Source organism: Megalops cyprinoides, chromosome 24 (genome assembly GCF_013368585.1).
Source record: "Megalops cyprinoides isolate fMegCyp1 chromosome 24, fMegCyp1.pri, whole genome shotgun sequence".
Taxonomy (NCBI): domain Eukaryota; kingdom Metazoa; phylum Chordata; class Actinopteri; order Elopiformes; family Megalopidae; genus Megalops; species Megalops cyprinoides.
In genome coordinates, this window is record NC_050606.1 from 16,218,890 (window position 1) to 16,240,234 (window position 21,345).

The 21,345-nt window shown below is 45.4% G+C and overlaps 1 protein-coding gene across 1 annotated transcript in view; it reads left to right on the top strand.

Annotated features, from left to right (window-relative positions):
- The first annotated feature begins 3,786 nt into the window (after positions 1-3,786).
- nrbp2a (nuclear receptor binding protein 2a) overlaps positions 3,787-21,345 on the top strand; it is a 52,974-nt gene continuing 35,415 nt past the window's right edge. Inside the window, exon 1 of the mRNA XM_036519143.1 lies at positions 3,787-4,687. Coding sequence (XP_036375036.1) covers positions 4,568-4,687 — 120 coding nt within the window. The 5' untranslated portion in view covers positions 3,787-4,567. The remainder of the gene's footprint in view (positions 4,688-21,345) is intronic.

Here is a 21,345-nt window from a genome sequence, read left to right on the forward strand (position 1 = left end):
AGATTCATATTCATTCATAAATTTACATGAAAACTGCAACATTTGGATGGACTGAGACCAACAATTTATTCATTTATTTATTTGATTCTTTTTATTGTTATTGTTATTATTATCCATTTCAATAAATCAGAGAAAAATCTACTTGTGATTACTTTTAATAAGATTCTTACTCATTACAGTTTCTCCATATACACTGTAAATGGCATATTCTTAGAATCACATAATATAATAATGAAAAATGCTGATAAATCATTTCATTAATTATTGGTCGATTCTGCACACAATCAAATCCAGTTCTCAAAAAAATAGTGATATTAAAAGAGTCCAAAACTGAAAAGCTTTCTGTCACAAAGGTTTCATAATGTAGCCTTTTGCCAGGATTGTTGGACACACACATAACAGAATCCCAGCCAAGTCTGGAAGCACATTTGATGCTGTTATACAATACAGGCCAATCTTCCATGTCCAAGTCATTTTTTCATTCTAAAACCATCTCCCTCAGAACAATAGACTCTCTGTTTTTAAGGCAGACAGAAAATTGCTCACGCAAAGAGAGCCTCTTTTTGCATACGATCAATCAAATTTGCCACGTTGAAAGCCAGTCTATTCCATACCATTTAATACATTTGGTACTCCAGTGAAAATAAAGGCCTCTTTGTAAAATTATATATGTAAACACTTAAAGATGTGAACATATGTGAACATGTGTGCTTGCCTTTATGTTGTTGATATATATGGGCCAGTTAGAATAAACAGTGAAAAAACAAATACACACACCCACAGATAACTGCAGCTATATTCACCTCGAGGAGTACAATATATGCATATTAATTCTAATATTTATTTTTTAATGTGATCCACCATCTCATTGTGATATTTGTACTGCAGCATCCTGGCTTGTTATATGGTGCATTATCTTATGTTCCCAGTAGATGGCACTAGTGGGTTGTCTATGTTATGTTGTGTGGTTATAAGCCACATAAATAATACTTAAAGGTACACTATAATTTTATCTGCGCACAGAATTGCTACTTTGGTTTTACAAAATACATAAAGATATCAGCAGACCTTTTGTAAATGGGTGAGACTTTACAGGCCCTTCGATCAGTTCCATATGGGAAGCGTTGTGCAAAGGAGCTGGGGTCGTAACCTGAGGTTGTACGTTTCATTCCCAGAAGGATCACTGATTTTATATCCTGTGGTATGGTACTTAACCCAAATTGGCCTAGTAAACATCCAACTGCATAAATGGATTACTCAATAAAATGGAAACCAACGTAAGTTGCTCTGGATAAGAGCGTCTGCCAAGCAAATGTAACGTAATTTGAAAACAAAATAGAGAAAGTATTCAGTTTGGTGTCCCAAGTGCTTCTTTGAATGGACCGCTGACTTGGCGTGTTTAGCCAGACACTTTCTCTGTGGTTAGTTTTGAAATACTTCCCAGTTTTGTTCCAGACACAAAACTGAACTAATTTGCATAGATACAGTATATTTGACATACAGTATATGTTCAACATCATTTATTAAGAGGACTCCTGATGATTTGCAGTTTATACCCTCCTCTCGGTGTATGAGTGGGTTGCCACAGTAATTGAGGCATTTGAGCAGTGGCATCCCACCAGCAGTCAGTCAGCACTCCGCTGATCCCTGGCCATGACATTTTCAGCTGGTATTTTACAGTGTGGCTAATGGCCAGTGCGTGCAGTTTATGTCCCTGGAATGAAGGAGAGAGAGAGACAGAAAGGAGGAGACACCAAATTTCCTTAAATAGATATCAGAATATATAACGATGATGGCAGAAAGCCTTTCAAACCCATTTCAGTGGGCAATGTTGATGTTTTGACCTTGCCGATGCCCCTCTTCCTCTTCCTGGATTAAGAAACAGTGAACTGGACTGGAGTTGGACCTCCGCGCCGTGAGCACAGCAGGGCACGGATCTCAGATTCCCCACACCGCGCCTTGACGGCACACCGCGACGCGGGCGGGCACGCTCCACTCCCCCCAAGCTGATCCGGAGGCCGCGGTGGGTGGGCGGCCCACGGCTCACGATTACCTTCCTGGCACAGGGGCGAGATTAGCGAGCGGCAACATCTGGGCAGGCCCCCGCTGCCGCCCTGCTCAGTTCAAAGTCCTCCCCTCAACACTGAGATCCCTCTTTCCTTTTAATTAGACAGAAATAAACCCCTATTTGTGTGTTTTCTGTCTGGGGGGGGTGCACCCAGGGGAGGGATATCAACATGGAGCAGTAAGGGCGGGTGCTGATTCTTACAGGCCATGGTCCATGGCTTGGGTCCAGTGGATAACCCTATGAGAAGCAGCGGTAAAAAAATGTACACTGCGCAGTGCGTTTGAAACGCCATTCCACAGGCCTATCGACATGCTTCATTATGGGCTGGTGCCAGTTCTTTAAGGCCAAGGCCTGTGGCTTGGGTCCAATGTACAGCTCTGTATGAAGCAGAGGAAAAAAATGTACACATGCCATTCCACACGCCTCCTCCCCTCCTCCCACTTGTAATGCCTGGACCTTTCACTTCTGCTGTCTAAAAGTCTATACATTACGAGAGCCAAAACCATGCAACATATATATAGATACAAGTCTAATATATAAAGTGTTTTTCCTAGGCTAAGATTAGCTTTACAGCTTTACCTGTACATGAATTTCATCATCAGACATGCTTGCTGCTGAGCCATTTACCCACGATGCAACAAATTAAATCAGATTTTGATCTGAGGCCATATTTAGAAATTTGGCATTCATCAGGCAGCATTTTGATGTACTGGTAAGAAGTGGGGCTTGTAACCTAAAGGTTTCCAGTTTGATTCCTATATAGATCACTGCTGCGGCCATTCTTGGCCAAGGTATACAACCTGAATTGCCTCAATAAATATCCAGCTGTATAAATGGATAACACATTAAAAAGATTGAAAGCTCAGTAAATTGCTCTGGATGAGAACATCTGCTAAGCATAATGCGGTTTTTTCGAATTTACTTTTAAAGGTATGGAGCTGTGTGGAGCTCAGAAACGAGACTGACCTTATCTAAAAAAATGGCTTTATGGGGACCCGTGAATTTTTGGTACTAATGCTGTGTATTATATTGTAATATAAGATATTATACGATATTCACGATAAAGTGATGTTGCTAACGATGGCGATGCTGATAATGACGGTGATGATTTTGATGATCATTACGATAATGTCAGTTCCAGTCACAATTAAGTTGGCGGCATTGAATGATTGTAGTAGTTTCGACGAGGGCTGTATATACCCGTGAGCTTTAAATACTGCATGTCAAGTTTATGGAAATTCCGGGACACGGTTTTTAGTTCTGCAAATTCAGGATTTAAAAAAGGAAGCGTAGGATAAGCGTGACATACAGTAGGTGAGCTGAGGTAAAGCTGGCGTTTGGCACAGAATATTGCATATAAATCTTCATGGACTGAAAATACACCAACTGTCATAAAAACACATGCAGACAAGCACGTATGCACACTACACAGAACTTTTTACGATGACGTCTGGTTCTGTTTGTGGGCCACTGGCTTATCGGTTTGCCATCGTCCGAAAATGCCTGTTAGAAGCAATTAGTATCATTACCCAGGGTAAACCAATTTCCTGGGTTTTGCAACGAAGCGCGGGGGCGCGCGCAGCGCGAGGACGAGGAAAGAGAGAGAGAGAGAGAGAGAGAGAGAGAGAGAGAGAGAGAGAGAGGGAGGCAGGCTTCTGGAGGCGGGTCCAATAAAAGCAAATGACAGACGTACAGCCCCAGTTCATGCGCAAACCTATGTAGATTAAGGTGCAATGGGATTTGGAACACTGACCGATCATACGACCTTGTGGCAAGTAAAGTCCTACGAAATGTTAGCAGCGCACATGTAAAGATCAGCGGAAACATGCGCCGTTTTAATGGCGACAGCAACACTGCGGCGCAAACACTTTGCTTAACGAAGAGTTGCGCGCGTGTTTTCCAGCATATACGGTAGCCTTAAAACTGAGGGAAATTCTGAGACTGGCAGTGGAGGCAGAGCACAGATCGCGAATGATGCGTGGGGGTTGTGCAGGGGGGTCGAGCAAGTAAAAAAGTAAACACTGCCTCCATGGAAGAGCGGAGAGCTTACGGGGTGCATCACGCAGATCGCAATTGAATGGTCTGCCTGTGACTACACATTTAGGGTAAACATCACGCGTTCGTTTCTACATACTGGACTATTCACGATAACAACTTAAGTCTGTATTGCGTTGATTATCACATTTTGGTGGATTTTAATAATTGAGGCTGATGGGGTTTTCAGGTACAACTGCTGTTTGCACCGTGCATGTTTTACATTTTAGCCAGATTCTATATGTAGTTTATACTTTGTACTTTAATCAAATAGTGTAACTAGTGCGCGTTTCCGTTTATTGAGTTGGTGGTTCACAACGGGGTTTTTTTTTTACTGGAATACTCGCTAGCTGCCGCTCGTCTGATATTTTCGAGCCGTCGCGTAAAAATACCGGCATCATAACGTTTGAGCGCTCCGAGGGGGGAAGCAGCCGGGAAAGCAAAACCGGCAAACAGACGGATAAAATGACTATGTCCGTCCCGGAGAGGAATTCGGGGTCCGGGGGAAAAGAAGAGGAGAGCGAGGATGAAAGCGAAATACTGGAAGAGAGCCCCTGCGGACGCTGGCAGAAGAGAAAGGAGCAGGTAGGATCTGCAACACGTATTCCAGTCACTTATGTTGTATTTCCAGGACATTCGGCAACTGAATAATTAATCAGTCACGCAGTGGGAAAACATGGACTCCTTTGCTGTCTTCATCGGTGCAAGATCGTGCCGAGTTCGGTAAGATGAGGTCATTTCGATTTCATATAATTTATTCAGTCCCGCCGGCTTTTGCAGCGACGCGTTCCTCCTTTAAATTAACGAAGAGGGGGCGGGACAATGTAGCTAGCTGCACTATAACTAGGCACCTTCTTTCTGAAAATGATATAATTACTACTCCCATCGCTGGAAATTACAGACATGAGTAGTCGCGTCCACTTAATTGGCGCGACGCACAGTAAGAGGGTGACTGCCGCTCCATCACTACTGTTGACATGCACACGATCAGTCTCCAGCCGTAAGCTTTTAGAGGTCTAGCAGATGGACCGAGAGATGGAGATCCTCCTTGACTGTTTTAACGTGTTTGTTAATTTGCTGTCATTTTAGTTTATTCCCGGCAAACTACACCTGCCGTATGTCTACCCTGCACTCGTCGTGGTGCGCATGAGCAACGGGGACCGGGATTATCCCGAAAATAGCTAAAAATAGCCTCTTGCAAAACATTTTCACTGCTGTTACTGCTATCAAGAGTTGCTGTTACATTCTGATAGTGGTAATATCTGCGTTTTTACAATGACTGTAATTGTAAATGTGTGATAGCAGAAGCGGCGGTCTTCCTCTTGGCTTCCACTTCCTTTTCGCCGCAAAGTCGTGAGGGCTGTTGGTTTCGCTCAAGCACCAGGTGGACTACTTGAGCTACGGCGTCCTGTTATTCAGTCTGTTGCAGTATGAACACTGCTGTCTGCTCCTTTAGGCTTTGGCATCCCATTCGAGCACAGTAGGAGAAAGATATAAAAAAAAAAACGCTATGGGAGAAGTAGCCTAATGGAGGTGTTTTCGTATATGAATTCCATCAAAAGCAAAAACTATCCATCTGACGACTGATATAAAATATTGTGGTAGAAAACCACTTTCCACTTTATGATACTCTTCGGTGCCTTCTTTGGGTTACAGGTTGTGTGTTTTGTGTTACAGAAGTTACACTATGAGTTATATAGTTAATTTATCAAAAACACCTCAAAGGGGCCTTCCCCGTGTACCCAGGGAGTTGTCAACATCACAGAAGAGGCGCGGTACATAATCTGAATCTTATCTTTCCTGGCACACATGCCGTCGCTACTGCTTCAACTAAACATCTGTTCTTGATGGTGTCAAGCACAAAAACTCTGGTCTCTTCAGTATGGGTGAGAAGGGTAGCTCTTCCTAGTGTGTTTTATTCTCTCTCTGCTCTCTCCAGGGATTTGTCTGTCATGGTGTGTTAGATGTAGATGGAGATATGTACTGTACTTTTTTTTTGGTCCTCAACTCTGTGGGAACAGGGAACAGGGTCCAAAACCCATATGTTGCTGGTTCATTTCTCAGACACGGGAACTACTGTTGTACCTTTGGGCCAGGTACTTTATCCAAATTGCCTCAGTAATGACCAAACTGAATAAATGAATCATATGCAAAAACTGTAAGTTGTTCTGCATAAGAGCATCTGCTAATGAACTGAAGTTTAATGCAGTCGTGATAGTTAAGGGTTGCAGCTTGCATTCAGTGGCACACAGCATTGAACCATAATAACATGTCTTGCCAATATAAAAGGCTGCAAATGTATGTAGCAGCTGCGTGTGGTCATGGGGGGGGGGGGGGGGGGTACGCAGGGTGGCGTGGGACAGTGGTTCAAATCACGGGAGGAAAACGACTGACAAGCCCTTGAGCATGCTGATAGGCTTCAGCATTTTGTTTAAACAAAAGCAAAAATTTGTATGTTTTTGATTTTTTTTTTCCATGCCTTTTAGTGTGTCTGCAGCTGATACCATGCGAGGTGAACGGGTTGCGTTGTGTGGTCCGCTCTGCGCTCTTTCGTCTCCCATGACTTCCTGTCAGGATGCTAGCAAATGGCCAGCGTTTGGGGGGGGGGATTACCGACGCAGGGAGCGTGGGCTGCTCTCACGGAAACGTGCTCCGCAAATCTCCCTGTGACCCAATTCGCCGTCGGACGCTGGAAAGCCCTGTCAGCTTGTACTGTCGCTCTTGTGGATGGAAATTAGCCTGTTCTGTGTACAATGGAGCTTGGAAGCGTTCTGTTTTGATAGTGTTATTTTCAGTGCTTCATTCAGCATAATGTGCTTCAAAGCTGCTTGATTTGAGCCAAGTGAGCTTTTATTCCCACTGTTGATGAGCAGCTGTTTTTGACATTGGTTGAAGCTGAGTGTTATGGAGTGTGTATTTATGTACATATGCAATATATAACAGTGTCACTGCTATCTGAAAAAAATATTGTATGCATATGGTATGCACAAGTCAATAAGGAAATGGATGCAGATTTACAAAACAGCACACTGAGAACATACACAAAATGTCAATGTTTAAATAAAGTGAGCGCAATGTGGCTCTCCAAGGAAATATGGTACTTTCTATTTAGGGTAACGACCTCGCCCACTATCGACAGCCTGTCTCCAAGTGGAGCCAAGTGGACCCACAAGAAGGGTTTTTTTTTTTGTTTTTGGAGCTTCCATTTTGCCCCCCCCCCCTTGGGTGGAAAGGGCCCCTCGGCTAGGATCAATCCCCTCTGTCATGATGTTTAATAAAGTAGGATTATTTAGGACAAAGGTGACAGTGATGTGCCACGCCCCTGTATTAGTTCTTCTCCATAAACGGGTGGTTGCACACACACTGGCGGCCCTGTTTCCCGTCACCATGTGACTCAGTCGTCAATGTCACAACAAGTTGCCCCGGGGCGAGGGGGTTACGAAAGGCGGGGGCCAGCGAAGCGTTGGGAAAGCGGGGGCAGCGTACGTGCGGAATGTGCTCCACTATATTCGGCTGAAAACCGCAAAGCGCGCTCAAAGGCAGGCGGAACCTTTTTAATCGATAGGGCCCTTTCCGTGGGTGTTCCGTCGGGTGGAAGAGCAGCATAGCGGTGAGGAGCAGGACCCATTATCAAAAGGTTGCCGGTTTGATTCCCCCGCGGGGGCACTGCTGTTGTACCCTTGGGCAAGGTGCTTAACCCAGAATCGCCTCATTAATATCCAGCTGTATACATGGGTAACTTGTGTAACCTATGTAAGTCGCTCTGGATAAGAGCGTCTGCAAAATGCCACCACGCTCACATTCACTGTACCTCATATGCACCGAAGACCCCCTCAGGTAAAAACATTGTCTTGACCGCGTGTTCACTGACACACACGTTTGGGGCCAATTAACTGTCAGTTTGTTTGAGCTTCTCTCCGTCCCCATAGCGCAGGCGCTTGTGAAAGGAGACGCGTATTGCATTCGACCTCGAGCTGAGGCTGTGCAACCACTGCCTTTTGGAACTGGGTCAGGTGGGCGAATGGGGTCACAGATTTGTCACGTTTCGCTTGCTGGCTCAGATGCTCCGGCGCGGTTAACATGACTAAGTGCGTAGAGTGGTCGTGCGCGCGACAGGGGTTGTTCAAGGCCACGAGTGCAGGCTGGGTAATTGGGTGCTTTGCCGTGATTTGTATTGCCAGAGACAGGGCTGGGCCAGAATATTTGACGCCGCAGCATCGTCACTGGGAGTTCAGAGTGGTGGGCTCTTTCAAGGGCTTCATGATTATAATGTTGCAGTTTTTCCTAGTAAATTAATGTAAATGGGCAACAAAATTATAATTACACACTGCAGGTAAAATTGAATTAAAGAGGTATAATTTAGGGGAAGACAAAAAAGATTAGCTATTACTTTGTATTAGTGCTTAGGAAGAACATGGAACAATTAAATATAGATAAATATCATGCCACTTGAATTTGTGTATGTGTTTGTGTACATAAGAGAAGGTGAATGTTAGCTCTATAAGCTTTATATATAAGCTCTTAGCTTTATAAAGCATGTGTAGTGTTAGTTATCTGTAAATGATTAATGCTATGTAACTCACAACAATAATTTCACTTCACTGTAAGTCATATCTTGCTCAATTCACATTGTCCTCCTAAGCTGTAGGCTTGGAGGAATTGGGTGTATCCTGCCTCCCTCAGATGCAGATGTAGTTGCCTGTTCCCACAGATGCTCGATCCGAAGAGAATGGCCTATGATTAATTTAAGAGTAAGTTTATCTTATGCAGAATGATTGGAATTTGGAAGGGTTAAAATTATCTGAAACCATGAACATGCAAAGAATTATGGGAAATGTCTGAGTTTGGGAAACTCGTGGATAGATGGGAAACAGGCTAGTAACATGTCACATAATCATCAGGAGCTGTTAAATGTATTGGTAAAGAAAAGCTGGTATCACTGGCTTCAGGACTGATGTATTTAGAAGACTAGTCTTTTAATGAAAAACAGGAGAAAATTCACATTTGAAAACAAGTATGTATTCAAATAAACCATTGGTTGATAAAACCATTGGTTGGCACTTCGGTTTTTAAAGGAAACCATTTGGTTAATCTTGGAACAGGTCTGCTCAGGGAGTTGGGGAGCTGTATTTGGATTCACTGCAGGGCCTGATAAAATCCTGCACCGAATCCAAGCTTTTGATAAGCGGAGAGGTTGAATGAAGTGAAAAGGCACAGCTGAGTCCCTGTAATGTTTGTTAACGATCCTGGCCGGGTGCGTTTGCGCGGTGGCCGAGCACCATGCGCGGTTCCTGGCGTGTCTCGCTCATATTACAGAGCGTGTAGCCTCCTCACCGCCACGTTCACCTTCTCCCCACATTCAGCGCTGTGGAGAAGAGCTCGGACCAAAGTGCGTACGCAGCACTGGGGCTGAATGTTGGGACTGTGCGGTAGATCAAAGGAAAGGGCTGCTTTAACGCTCTTCATTGAAGCAAATGTTTGTGGTTGATGACTGATATCAAATTAAAGAGCAGAATATCAACAGGGCTGCATTCGCTGTGCACGGCGTTTCATAACGCACTGTTTAGACTGTCTGTTGGGTGTGTTAGAATAGCAAGAGAATCAGAGCCCACTTGGCTGCCGTTTCTGTGGTAGCAGCTGGTGGTACTCATTTACTTTTGCTTGCATTAGCTAGCAGTTCTTGTTATGACGTCTGAGAATACAGATCCCAGATCATTCCTAAAAAAATTATTGTTTATATTCTCATTTGACCAAACTGGCGTAGCTGTGTAGCATCATGTTATCAGTTGTAGCTGTCAGGAGTCCTGGGTTCTGAGGCTGTGTGCTACTGGCAGACATTACAGAAGGTTCGGTAACAATTGCTTTTCCTCTCAGGCACACCACTGATTGCATTCTGTGGGAAGAGGGTGCTGTAGAGGGGCTGGTGTCCTGAGGCATCCAGGGACTGAGGTTATTGGACGTATTCATGCAGGCCAGGACTTCGCCCCTACACAAGACTCTCACGCTCCATCAAACACTTCACAGCACTTTGCTTCTTGAATGCAGCGCCTGTTGAAGACCAGTATTCCTCATGGACGTCACACTGAGCATCAAGACCCCACCCTGGAGAGGACCCTGTCAATTACAGTTAACTCAATTGAAACTGACCTCCTGCCTAAGTACACTTAGGCCTTACTAACTTTCTGTGGTAGGAAATATAATCTTTGTGCTGTACACTCCACATATCTGTTGTCCTGTTTGTGTTGGTCTTCTGGTCTTCTTGAAGCTATTGTCTATTGTTTCTCTCGTTCTTAACTAAATAATTGCTGAGAAAATCATGTGCTTTTCCAGAGGTGGATCATCAAGTAATCAGAAAAGCATGATCTGATTTCTTTGCCTTCTTGGAAGACTATAATAGCGGAATACCTGTGGGGTTTTTTAGCTGTTTTTCTGACTTCGTAGTACTTTGAGAACCCTTCACAGTATAGACTGGAAGCATTCCTCCTTTACCTGAGTGAGGAGGGCCCCAACAGGGTCTAATTGTTCTGAGGGGATAATTGCCGCTGTCCTGTGGAGGGCGAATAGTGATGATTTATGAGGGCTGGGGGGGTGGCCCCCCAGACAGCCCTCAACACAGGTCAGCCTGCCCTTCGCCACTTTCGGGAGACAGGAGAGTGAGCGAGGAAGAGGAAGAGAAGTTAAACATCCAGCAAGGGGGAGTCTGCAGGGACCTTTGTGTTGTTTGTCCCCAGCCGCTCACCGTAGGAGGTGCACTGCGTTGATTTGATAGATACTTTGCACTGTATACGAGGAGCAAGCCTCTTCTGTTGAGCACATGTGTGTATACTCCAATGGTGAATTGGGATTTTTGGGTCTGTAGGTGTTTGATTGTGTCGTGTTTGGTCATGAGGGAATTTTTTCAATGCCACGCACAGCTGTGAATTAATACAGCTCAGACTGTCTCTCAGACTTAAGATGTCAGAAGGCAGGTAGATTTCCCCTTTGGATTAAGGGAGGACGTTTCTCCATCTTGGTCATCTCTGAATGACTTCTAAGATACCTTTGAAGCGGCTGACGGTAACCATTTCCTGTGGACTGGAAATGGCTAGGCAACAGCAGCAAGGAGAAGACGTCAGGTTTTTATGATGGGGCAGGCATTGATAAAAGGATCTGTCAAAAGTCACAAGACATCTTTAAAGATGGATTCCTGGCAAGCAGGAACGTAACATGCGAGCCAAGAAACCAACAGGGGAAGCCTGCCTGACATTCTTGCTTTCAGGAAAAGCGGCACCCTAATTTCTAAGATGCAGTTAAGGTCATGTGGAGTTTGACGTAAACCAATAAACTCTCTTTCAGGGACACATTTATTCACCCGGGCTTATCTCGCTGGGCTTATCTTATTGGTTAATTCTGTCCATTTCGCCTCACATGGCTTTCCCCGTCAGAGTTGGTAGCCATGACAACCTGTGGTTTATTAGCGTCCGGCCATCCCGGTATGTAGATGGGCGGGCGTGAGGGTAATGGCACGGACAGACCCTGATGTCCACGACGACTCTCCCGTCCTGGGGCTGCCCAGGCCCTCCAACTGCCAGAGGACATGGCAGCACTCTGGTCACTGCGACCGGACAGCAGATTGGGACATGCTTGGATTGACGGGGAGAGTGACAGAGGTACGGACTGTTCCCGAGTTCAGGGCCAGTCTTCGCTGGACTGCATGGACACTGGCAAGATCGTGGGAAAGGCCCCTTTCACAGGCTTGATTGGAAGGTACCCTGAAACCAGATAGGCATGGGAAATTGCTTTTTGGAAATTCTTGCACAGTGTTTTCACTAAAGGCTATTGTAATCTGAACTGAATAAAAAAAAATCCAAATGATTCAGAAGTAAAAAGTGAGGAAGATATTGCACTGAATGTTGACGCAAATCAGTCTGGTTCATTCTGATATCACCAAGCCATGTTTCCAGCCATACAGCCATTTTTGATGCCATTAAACCCATTCCCCTTGTGATTGTTCTAGCAATTTCCAACCAGCAATCAAAGGATGACAAAGCAATAAAGATGATTCCCAGGAAATAAACACTTACTTACTTACCCGGTTAACACGTGCTTTACATCAGTGATGAGTCATTACCACTTTATGTCATTGTTTGTTTACTATTGACACTTGAAACAAGCCAATTGCTACCTTTCCTGCACCTGATGTTGGTGGCCTTGGAAATCCCCCAGATTCGTGTTTCTTTTAAAAGGATTTGTGGAAGTATGGCAGTAGGCAAAGTCCCCATCACGCATGTGACTCACGCACGCACACACAGGCCTCTCAGCTGCTCCTTTCAGCAGGAACAGGCACACGTTAGCCCTGTCGCAGCTTGCTGAAAGTGTGCTCGGCTCCGAGGCCTCATCCAAATGATCAGCGCTTCATAACGGGCAATTAAGTGGCCGGCGGGACCCGCGGCCCAAGGCAGGGGCCCAGCTGCTGCGTGAAGAGTGACAGCCGCTCCAATCCCCCCAGCCAAAAAAACAGAGGACCAGGCAGTGCTCAGACAGTCTGGAGAGGTCCTTCAGCCTGCTCGTGCAATTTCACGCCCATCATGAGCACACTGCTGCCTCTGTCACCTTGGTTCTCCCCGTTAACCTCGTAAGCCCCCGACGAAAATCAGCAGCACTTAATGGACCGTAATCCACTCCACTTACAAACCACTATCTACATTTCCTACAGAGGCAAGCTGGAACACTGTCATGTGGGTTTTTCTGTGCTGACAGCTTTATCTGTGGGCTACGGTTTCCAAAACATGAGGCCGTCCGCATTGACAGTTCAGCGGTAACCTCGGGTGGCTCATAAAGACAGAACAGCCACGCAGGAAAGATTTATAACTCATTTTGTCTTGTTTGGGTTTGCCCTCATCGATAAGCATGAAGCCAATAGCAAACTGTTGCCAGAGAAGACAGTGAAAGGGGAAGACAGGGGAAAGGTTCCTGGATCAGTTTGAGTTATTTGCTGTGCCAGGGTAGAGGGCCTATCCCCAGTGTTTTCTCTGGAGGGCTAATAGACTCCTCTCTCACAACATGCAATTTCCTGTCTTCTAGCCAGCCTCTAATCTGCCCCTAGAGCAGTGGATTCATTGAAAAAAGGACTGACACTGGGTATCCTTTGACTTATATGGAGAGTAAATACCCTTTCTTTGCCTTGTAATAAATATCTTCTTTAGAACCAAGTAGAACACAATACTTTGTATTTCCCCACAAGGAAATTATTCTTCTAACCAGCTGTTCAATTGTATAGTACCACAGTAACATACAGAATTATTTAAGACAATTGTACTGCCTCCATTGAGACAGATAATTCAGTCCCATCTGAATTCTGTGAATTGTTTTAAGTCGATTTGTGGGGCTATAGCAGTCCTCGTCATGCGTGCCACTCCACTGTAACACACACACAGGAAATTGCATGTTGAGAAAGATGAGTCTGTTAGTCCCCTGGAGAAAGCACCGGGGATCAGCCCACTTAACAAACAAACTGATTCAGAAACCTTTTTTTCCCCATTTTCCCCTCTTCTCCAGTTACATGTACTGTTGGCTTTCTATTTATCGACAAGGGCAACGAGACAAAATGAATTTCCCTTGGTGAATCTTTGCTGGATAGCTATTATGTATTTTTAGTCATTCAGGGTTGCCACTGAACTGTCTAAATGAATCGGTAGCCTCACATATCTGCTTGAAACAAAGTGGAAACTGCGGGACTTTAAGCACATTGCTGTGTGGTTTTGGAGAGGCAGAGGACCATTTCCTACACTGTCTGGTTGTAAATTATTTACGTACTTCCCATCAGAATTATGGAAACACGATGCCTGAGGCCATTTGGTACATATGCCAGCCACCGTCTGGAGCTAGTGGACTGCTGCACTGTTGCGTCTCCACATGGTTCTTGCAGTACGTCAGAGTGAAGTATATTTAGGTTATGGTCTTGCTTATTTGCTCCACTCAAGCTGAGAGTTGCTTCTTTCTCCCTCCCTACGGTAGTATTGGCCAGTTTTATTTCCATGTGTTCGTGTTGCCGTTAATGAGACTGTGACCTGGGTCGCTACTCTGGCTCGGAGCTCTCTACATTATCGCAAGGGCAAACACAGTGACCACAGAGGTCTCTGAGGTGCAGCTGTAATCATCGGCAGAGAGTGACCGGGGTGGCCTTCCCCACCATGAGAACCAGCAACGCATTCCTCTTTCAGTAATCTCCTCAAAGTTGTCAGCAGTTACAGCTGCTTCCCATGAACTACTTACCAAGCTAATTTTTTTAACTTATTAGTGCAGTTGATTGTAGTCAGCAGCCAGGTGTGAATGCCACATTCTTGCATAATATTTCAAACAGCATGTAGGTTAAGCATGGGCAGTATACAGCATGTATGTTTGGAAGTTCAGGCATTTTTATTTTTGACCAGCCATAAAGAAGCGACCTTTAGCTAGTCACTACAATTGACCTTTTTGGCGGGTCAAGGTATGCGTTTTTACTGCCTTTTATGGTGCCATTAGGCTTTGGATTTGATTTTCAGAGTCATGAGTTAAAGGTCAGCCGGCTGTTTTCATTTTGCTGTGTTAATTTTGCTTCACTTCTACCTCATGGTTAGAATGGTGTATACTATGGAGTATAGTACCTGTTACACAGAGAGAGCCAAATCCATGTGATCAGCATTCATAGTGTCAGTTCAGCTGGCTCCAAAGTGATAGTTATATCTAGAAATAGTGCTGCGTGTACAGCACCGGATGACACAAAGTGCAATGGTAGACAGTGTGTGCCGAATACTGTTCTGCAGACGTGTGTGTTTGATGTTCCATTAAGTTGGAGTTGATGTTTGAGTGTGCTGGAAGTCGTTCTGGATAAGAGTGTGTGCTCAATGAATGTAATGTAATGTAATGAGTGTGAGACCTGGTGAGTTTTGGAAGTGGATTGAGTGAATGGCTGTACTGTATGTGTTGTCCCACGGGGCTGGCCTTGGTGACTTGAATGAAATCTCGTGGGTATTTTTCGACATCATCAGTTTCCGGGGGGGGGTGGATGGATGGCGGTATGTCTGCCGCCTGCAGGAGAAGCCTCCCGGGGTGGCTGAATATAGCCAGCAGCAGGTGCGCGAATGTGGATCCTTTTCCCAAGCCATGCCACAGTCGGGGTAACCTCCAGTATCACATCCTGACCTGACAGCAACACTGGCATCAGGCAGAGAGCAGATCAGGCTGACTGTTACTGAGGTCAGACTACTAAACCCACACGCTTACTCCAGTCCAGAGAAGAAGTGGCAAATTATGCCCTCTACTCTTCTAAAAATATACATGTAGGCTCTATGTGCTATTTTTTCTACTTGTGTTTAATTAACGCATTCACTGAAGAGAGGGTTAGGTGTGTAAATGTATAATAGAATGTGGAATAGAATACAAAGGCACTTCATCTATATGTTAGTATATGTTACTTTATTACTTTATTGTAAAAGTTTTGGTAGGTAAAATATTGTGTAAAATGTTTAAATTGACATTTGAGCCTATTGTGTTAGCTTCAGTAACAAAAGAGAAGCATGCGAAATTGCAGACATTATTCTGCTCTTGTGTCCTGTAGAGACAGGGAGAAAAGGTTAGATGTACGTCCCCTTTCCCCCGGTCCCTAAGGGTCTGGCCCCAGAGCCTGAGAAAATCCCCAGATTGACGGCCCCTCCGAGAGCATCTCTTCCCTCTTCTGGCAGGCCCCACCATCACGCACTAGTCATCGACTCCAGGGCTGGCTGACACTCCTCCAAAATCCTGTCAGGGAGCTGGGAGTCCACATCAGTCTCTCTGCAGGAGCTCCCAGGCCAGTCGAACGCCTCTCTGAGGAGGCATTGCCGGGGAAACCCGCTGTACTGCCGTCCGCGGTCTTCTTGATCCATTTTAGTTTTAATCGACCCCAGGAGGCCCCATGTACGGTACCCCATGTACCGTATGTCCTTTGCTTTGCCTGCGTTTCTCAGAAACATCGTGTGTCGTCGTGGTGTGTAGGTGATGCGTTTTTAAATCGCTGGGCTGTCCCTTGGGAGCTCTTGAAATGCCAGTTGCAGAGACTTGCAGAAGCTATTTCTTTCCTTGCCAGTACAACTGTTTAGTGACTGCAGCCCATCCTCACACACAATGTTCTGCTGTCAATTATACATGGCGGCGTCAGCAGAATTTACATTTCTCCTCCATCCTGGTTCATTTATCTGAGCGGGATGCTTTTTAAAAAAAAAAAAAAAGGCTGAGGGGTTGCCTACAGGAAGTGCCTCGTGTTCGCCCTTTGAGGTTTCCGAATGGCATATGCTCTTGAAGCCCTGCCACAGTCGTTAAAAAAAGGCATCCTCCGTCCTGCATCCTCCATTCATGGTTTTTTTTTTTTTTTTTTGGTCTCTCTGAGGGAGAACAAACAACGCCACGTTTGAGGTGAAGCCGCGTTCGTTTTTTTCAGCTCGGCGATCAAAGAATCGCCGCCGGCGTTGGAGCTGTTTCCAGCGACACACCGATGCGCTTTCCCTGACGCTCCCTGTCAGTGGAGGAACAATAAACCTTCTCGGCCTACGTGCGCAGCATCCCGTTGCAGGGAAAGATTGGTATGCGGGATTGATATGAGGGGGATTGATTGTTTTCCTCTGCATAAGTAGGGCAGGTATCGATCCCTCTGCCCTAGCTGTTTGCTCTCCAGCTCTGTGGTCGATGTGTGCCCTGAGGACTGTGGTATTTAAGGTCGCCCGTCGCCACAAGCAACCCCAGAAGTTGCGCACTTTTCTTGAACGGAAATTGAGCATCTCACTTTTTCCCTACAGCATGCAGGTAGACGTTGTTTTACACGCTTACGGCAGTCGGGTTGAAATTGGGGCCGTATTGTTGCGGAGGTAGGTCTCCCATTTCTGTGGTGTCATGCACAGTGTTGATGAGGCAGTGCAATCTGTTTTCTGTGAAGTGCAAATTCAAAATGTCTGTCTGGAGCACATTTATTCAGGAGACAGCGAAACATCCACCCCCCCCCCCCCCCCCGCCCCCCCTTGTACTTCGCTTCAGCTGTTTCAAAGCAGGGGGTCCCAAACTTTGGAGCTTGAAGGGCTATTTTCAGTGCGGTGCAGTGTGTATATTTCCACATTTCCTTTTGTAGCGGACACATACACACTGCTTCCACATTCACAATCAAGGGAGGGTTTTGTTTGCATTTTGTGTATATATATTACTTGAAAGTCTAGTTTGAAATCTGTGTGAATGCTCGAGTAGGGCTCTTTTCAAAGGGCCAAACCAAACAGGCAACGTGCTGGTTTGATGCCAATGGCATGGTTTAGGCATCCCAGGTGTGATGATCTCATCACGAAGCCATACAGCTAAGGTTCCTGTCCGTTTTTCTCAAGAATAACAGCTTTTTATGGCAGTGCCATGTATTTCACCGAAACTACAATTCCCAGTAAAAGCCTCCATATAACACTACCCCCGCGTGCTTGGCATGATTGCCAGGAATCGTTTGAAGACTGCGAAGCTTTGGGTAAATGGTGCTCCCAATGCACTGATCCGGGATCAGCTATTCCTGCCCTAATCCTAAGATTAGTGTTTTTGCGTGAAGCAGCGGCGTGCAAGGCGCACAAAGGTCTCATCTGCTTGCAGTGATAAGTCAACACTGCGGTGCAATGAAGGCCCCATTTTAAGGAGAGATAAGCCCCTTCCTTTGCCTAACCCCCCCCCGCACGTGTCAAGACAACAGAAGCCAGAGCATGTCATGTGTCCAAGTAAACAGTTGAGTCTTCTATTTTGTTACTTCTAGTCCTTCTTTTTTTCCTTCCAAAGCTATACAAAGTCGCTTCCCCTGTTATGTGGGAGTTCAGTCGGGGTTGGTGAAGGAATCTCAAGGTCACAGAAAGTTAAGAATATAACTTGTATTTTTTCCATCGTATAACTGTAGGACCTTGGCCTTAGTTTCTACAACTACATTTTGTAATATGATATGTTATCAATAGAGCTTTGTTTTCAGTAAGGCTTCACATGGAAGATTAGCTTATGTGGTCTAATGGTGCTTATGACTGTAGGCTGTAGTGACGCTGTACTGCCCTCTTGTTCTGACCGTGGATCAGTGTCAGCTTTTTGCGTGAAGCGGTTTGGGTTAGGATAAGGGTCGGTCTAGGGGTCCTCTTCAATCAGTGTTTGGGCCTGCTGTCTATGCAGAGACCCAGAAGTAAATATCCAGAGATATACCTACAAGGACGTTCCAACATGAAGACTTGGAAGGGTGATTTCCATCACTTACACCATAACACTGGGACACTTCCTGTTCATTGCGATGGTGACGATGGTGACGATGGTGACGCCTTTCCTCGCTGTGGTGAATTGCTAAGATCAAAGCCAGGAAAGGTACACAGTCATCACAGTCATTGATAGTGAAGAACTGGAGAAGCACTGGCCAAACATGCTGAGGTGCTCACCAACTCACCGAAATTACAGTACCAACTGACCTCCTCCGAATTTCCCCTGCAATTACACATGCAAACATTAGGTATACATGATTAAAGATATATAATGTGTTTTTTTAAGCTCAGATGACTAATGTAGAGATTATTAACACAGTAGGTATGAGACCAGACCACATCTTTAACCACTAAGGTAAGTAAACTGTGGCGGGTAGATTGCCACGGGGTGGGGGAGGGGTGGGCAGTTATTTTCTCAGGGTTTCATTCAGAACGTTGCCCCACCTGCCTAATGTCCCAGAATTCCTGTAGCCTGGTATTCCTGGTAGGTTTACACTGTAACTGAAGGCATGAGTCATCACCATGGAGGGACTGCCAGCATCAGTCTGGTCATATTGTCACACTCCCCAACGAACAGCCTGTGATTCCTCAGCAGGGTAAGAATTGGCAGTGTTCCTGTGGTGTTTACACATGGAGGCTGGATATGGACTCAAGCTGATCCAGTAGAGATCGGAATCTAAGGCCAGGACTAGCGTCCCTCAATGGTCTGTTCTACTTCTTATACACATGGTCAGGTCATAACAGAGGACGTACATCAGAGGAAAAATTTTCACCCCAAAGACAACCTCAGATAGCGGCCTGGCACTGGATCAGATCAACAACTGGGTTAGTTTGCCTCTTGTTCTCATAATTGAACCATATCCATGTGTCATGAACCATGAACCAGATCCATGTGAATCAGCCAGTGATTTCTTGCAAGTGTGAAGGACACTGCTTGACGTGTATGTGTGTCACACTCCCTATATTTAGGCCATAGTCCACTCAGTGTAGTAAGTGAGTCTCATCTAAACTTCAAACCAACTTGAGGTATGGTCAAACTTAGAATTTTTTTTTTAATTAACTAGTCTCATCTAAATTGCCTGAACTGTGGCAGAGACATATTTTATTCATAGCAAAAATCAACAACAGCAAAAAACCAGGCCGCTTGGCACTTAGGCTCAGCGCAGTGGGGTGATGTCAGTGAACTATTTTGGCTACTCATTTGCATGTTCTTGTGAACTTCCAAGGACTCTTTATTAATTGATTTTCACCTCCATTTCAAAAGCAGTTCCTCTGAAGTTCCCCCTGCGAAAATTTGCACTAAATAAGGCTTGTAGAAGAATGCTGGAGCACAGAGACTCAGAGGAGCGCTTTGCAGATGCGACCGATACTGTCATCCCAAATCCTCTGTCAGCTTTAAAAAGATGTTTTGAAGGTTTAAAAGCACGTTGCTCATGTGTCTTGAAAAGGCCAGTAAAAGTGTAAAGGAAGGACCGAAATGGGACCATGCAGTGAAGTCATGAGACCAGAAAAGCAAGGCCACCAAATGAGGTGACCCCCCCACCCCCCGCGCCGTGGAGCACGCGCACAGGAGCCCATTGCTATCCTGGGTGCCGCTCGGCCTCGACGGGCGCTGCGGGCTGGTTGCCATGGAGACGCTTCCATGCCGCCCGGCTCTCCTGGTGTAAAGTGTTCACAGATGCTGCCGCTCTTTCCCAGAAAGCTCTGCCTCTCTGTCAGCGTGGGGCCCTATAAACGAGCTCAGCACAAGCCACCTCACAGACCCAGCCAGGAACACTCCATAAAACAACAAAGTACTGCTTTCTTGCGATAGAAGCTGTTTGTTTGGCTGGTTTAGAGTTGTGTGTGCCTGGGCATACAGTATACCTTTGCAATTAGCCTACCCCTTTAGTCAAAGTTTCCTTAGCTGAGGTGCCTCCTTCAAGCTTGAAATGGTTCTTGGAAGGAATTACATGCTAATTCATAGCTGTTGTGTTACCTGTGCATTATAGAATATAATTTATAGAGCTGGGCATTTATCAATATAGACTAAAGCTCAATAGTGAAGAAAAGCTTAATGTTATGACACAGAAGGAGTGTCAGCAGTTAGCCTTGTTTCATTTTCTTATATGTTCTTAAGTCGCATGTTTTAATTCATGTTAGTTCACAATCATGTCTTAATCCATAATGGTACGATCATAGTTACGAGATCTCCAGCTCCTCTGTGTGATGAAGTGTTTGTCCTATAGCTGCATATTGAAGCAGAATGTTCCATTATGAGGGTCATTACCACACTGTATAATAAAGCTAGCTGTTCAGATACTTCACAAAACAGTACTTTGTGAAACAGTTACGGCCCGTCAGCTCTTAGAATGCAATGGAAAAAACATTGCGCCTATTTCTAGGTTTGTGACAGTATGGTTTTGAGTCATTTTACCCAGAAATTTCAAAGTGTGATTCAGAAATCACCAGGGGGTACAGTTCTGAAAAGGAGGGTGTACATATTCTACAGAGACTAGAGCAGCTAGACCTTCCCGCGGCACATTCTGATGGGAGCGGAGATAACAAGCTTTCCTTCCACAGTACTGCAGGGATGCTTGCCTTTAATCTGCTGAGTGTTGAGCCCCCCCCCCCCCCCCGGTTTGCAGAGGCCCCTCCCATCCCGAACAACTCTGCCGTCCGGGAGCCTCTATCTGTGGAGCGTCTGATGCGTCTGATTGGATCAGTCCGCGCCGGCCTGATTTGCCAGCCTCCCAGCAGCCCCAACAAAGGCATTTTACTGTCTGGGCCGCCGCTGTGCTAAGTGCTGCGTTGAGGTGGGCAACCGGGAATCGGGTAATGCGGCGGGCAGTAATCGCACTCTCTTTATTAAGCCTGGTGATTTGTAGATAAATGTTCCAGGAACGGAGTCCACTACAGGTTTGTTTTTTTTTTCCTGGAAAAACATTTGAACCGGAATTAATATAAAGCCAACGCTGCATGCTGCTTGTTAGCGCCGCGATACAGGTGTGTTCTGAA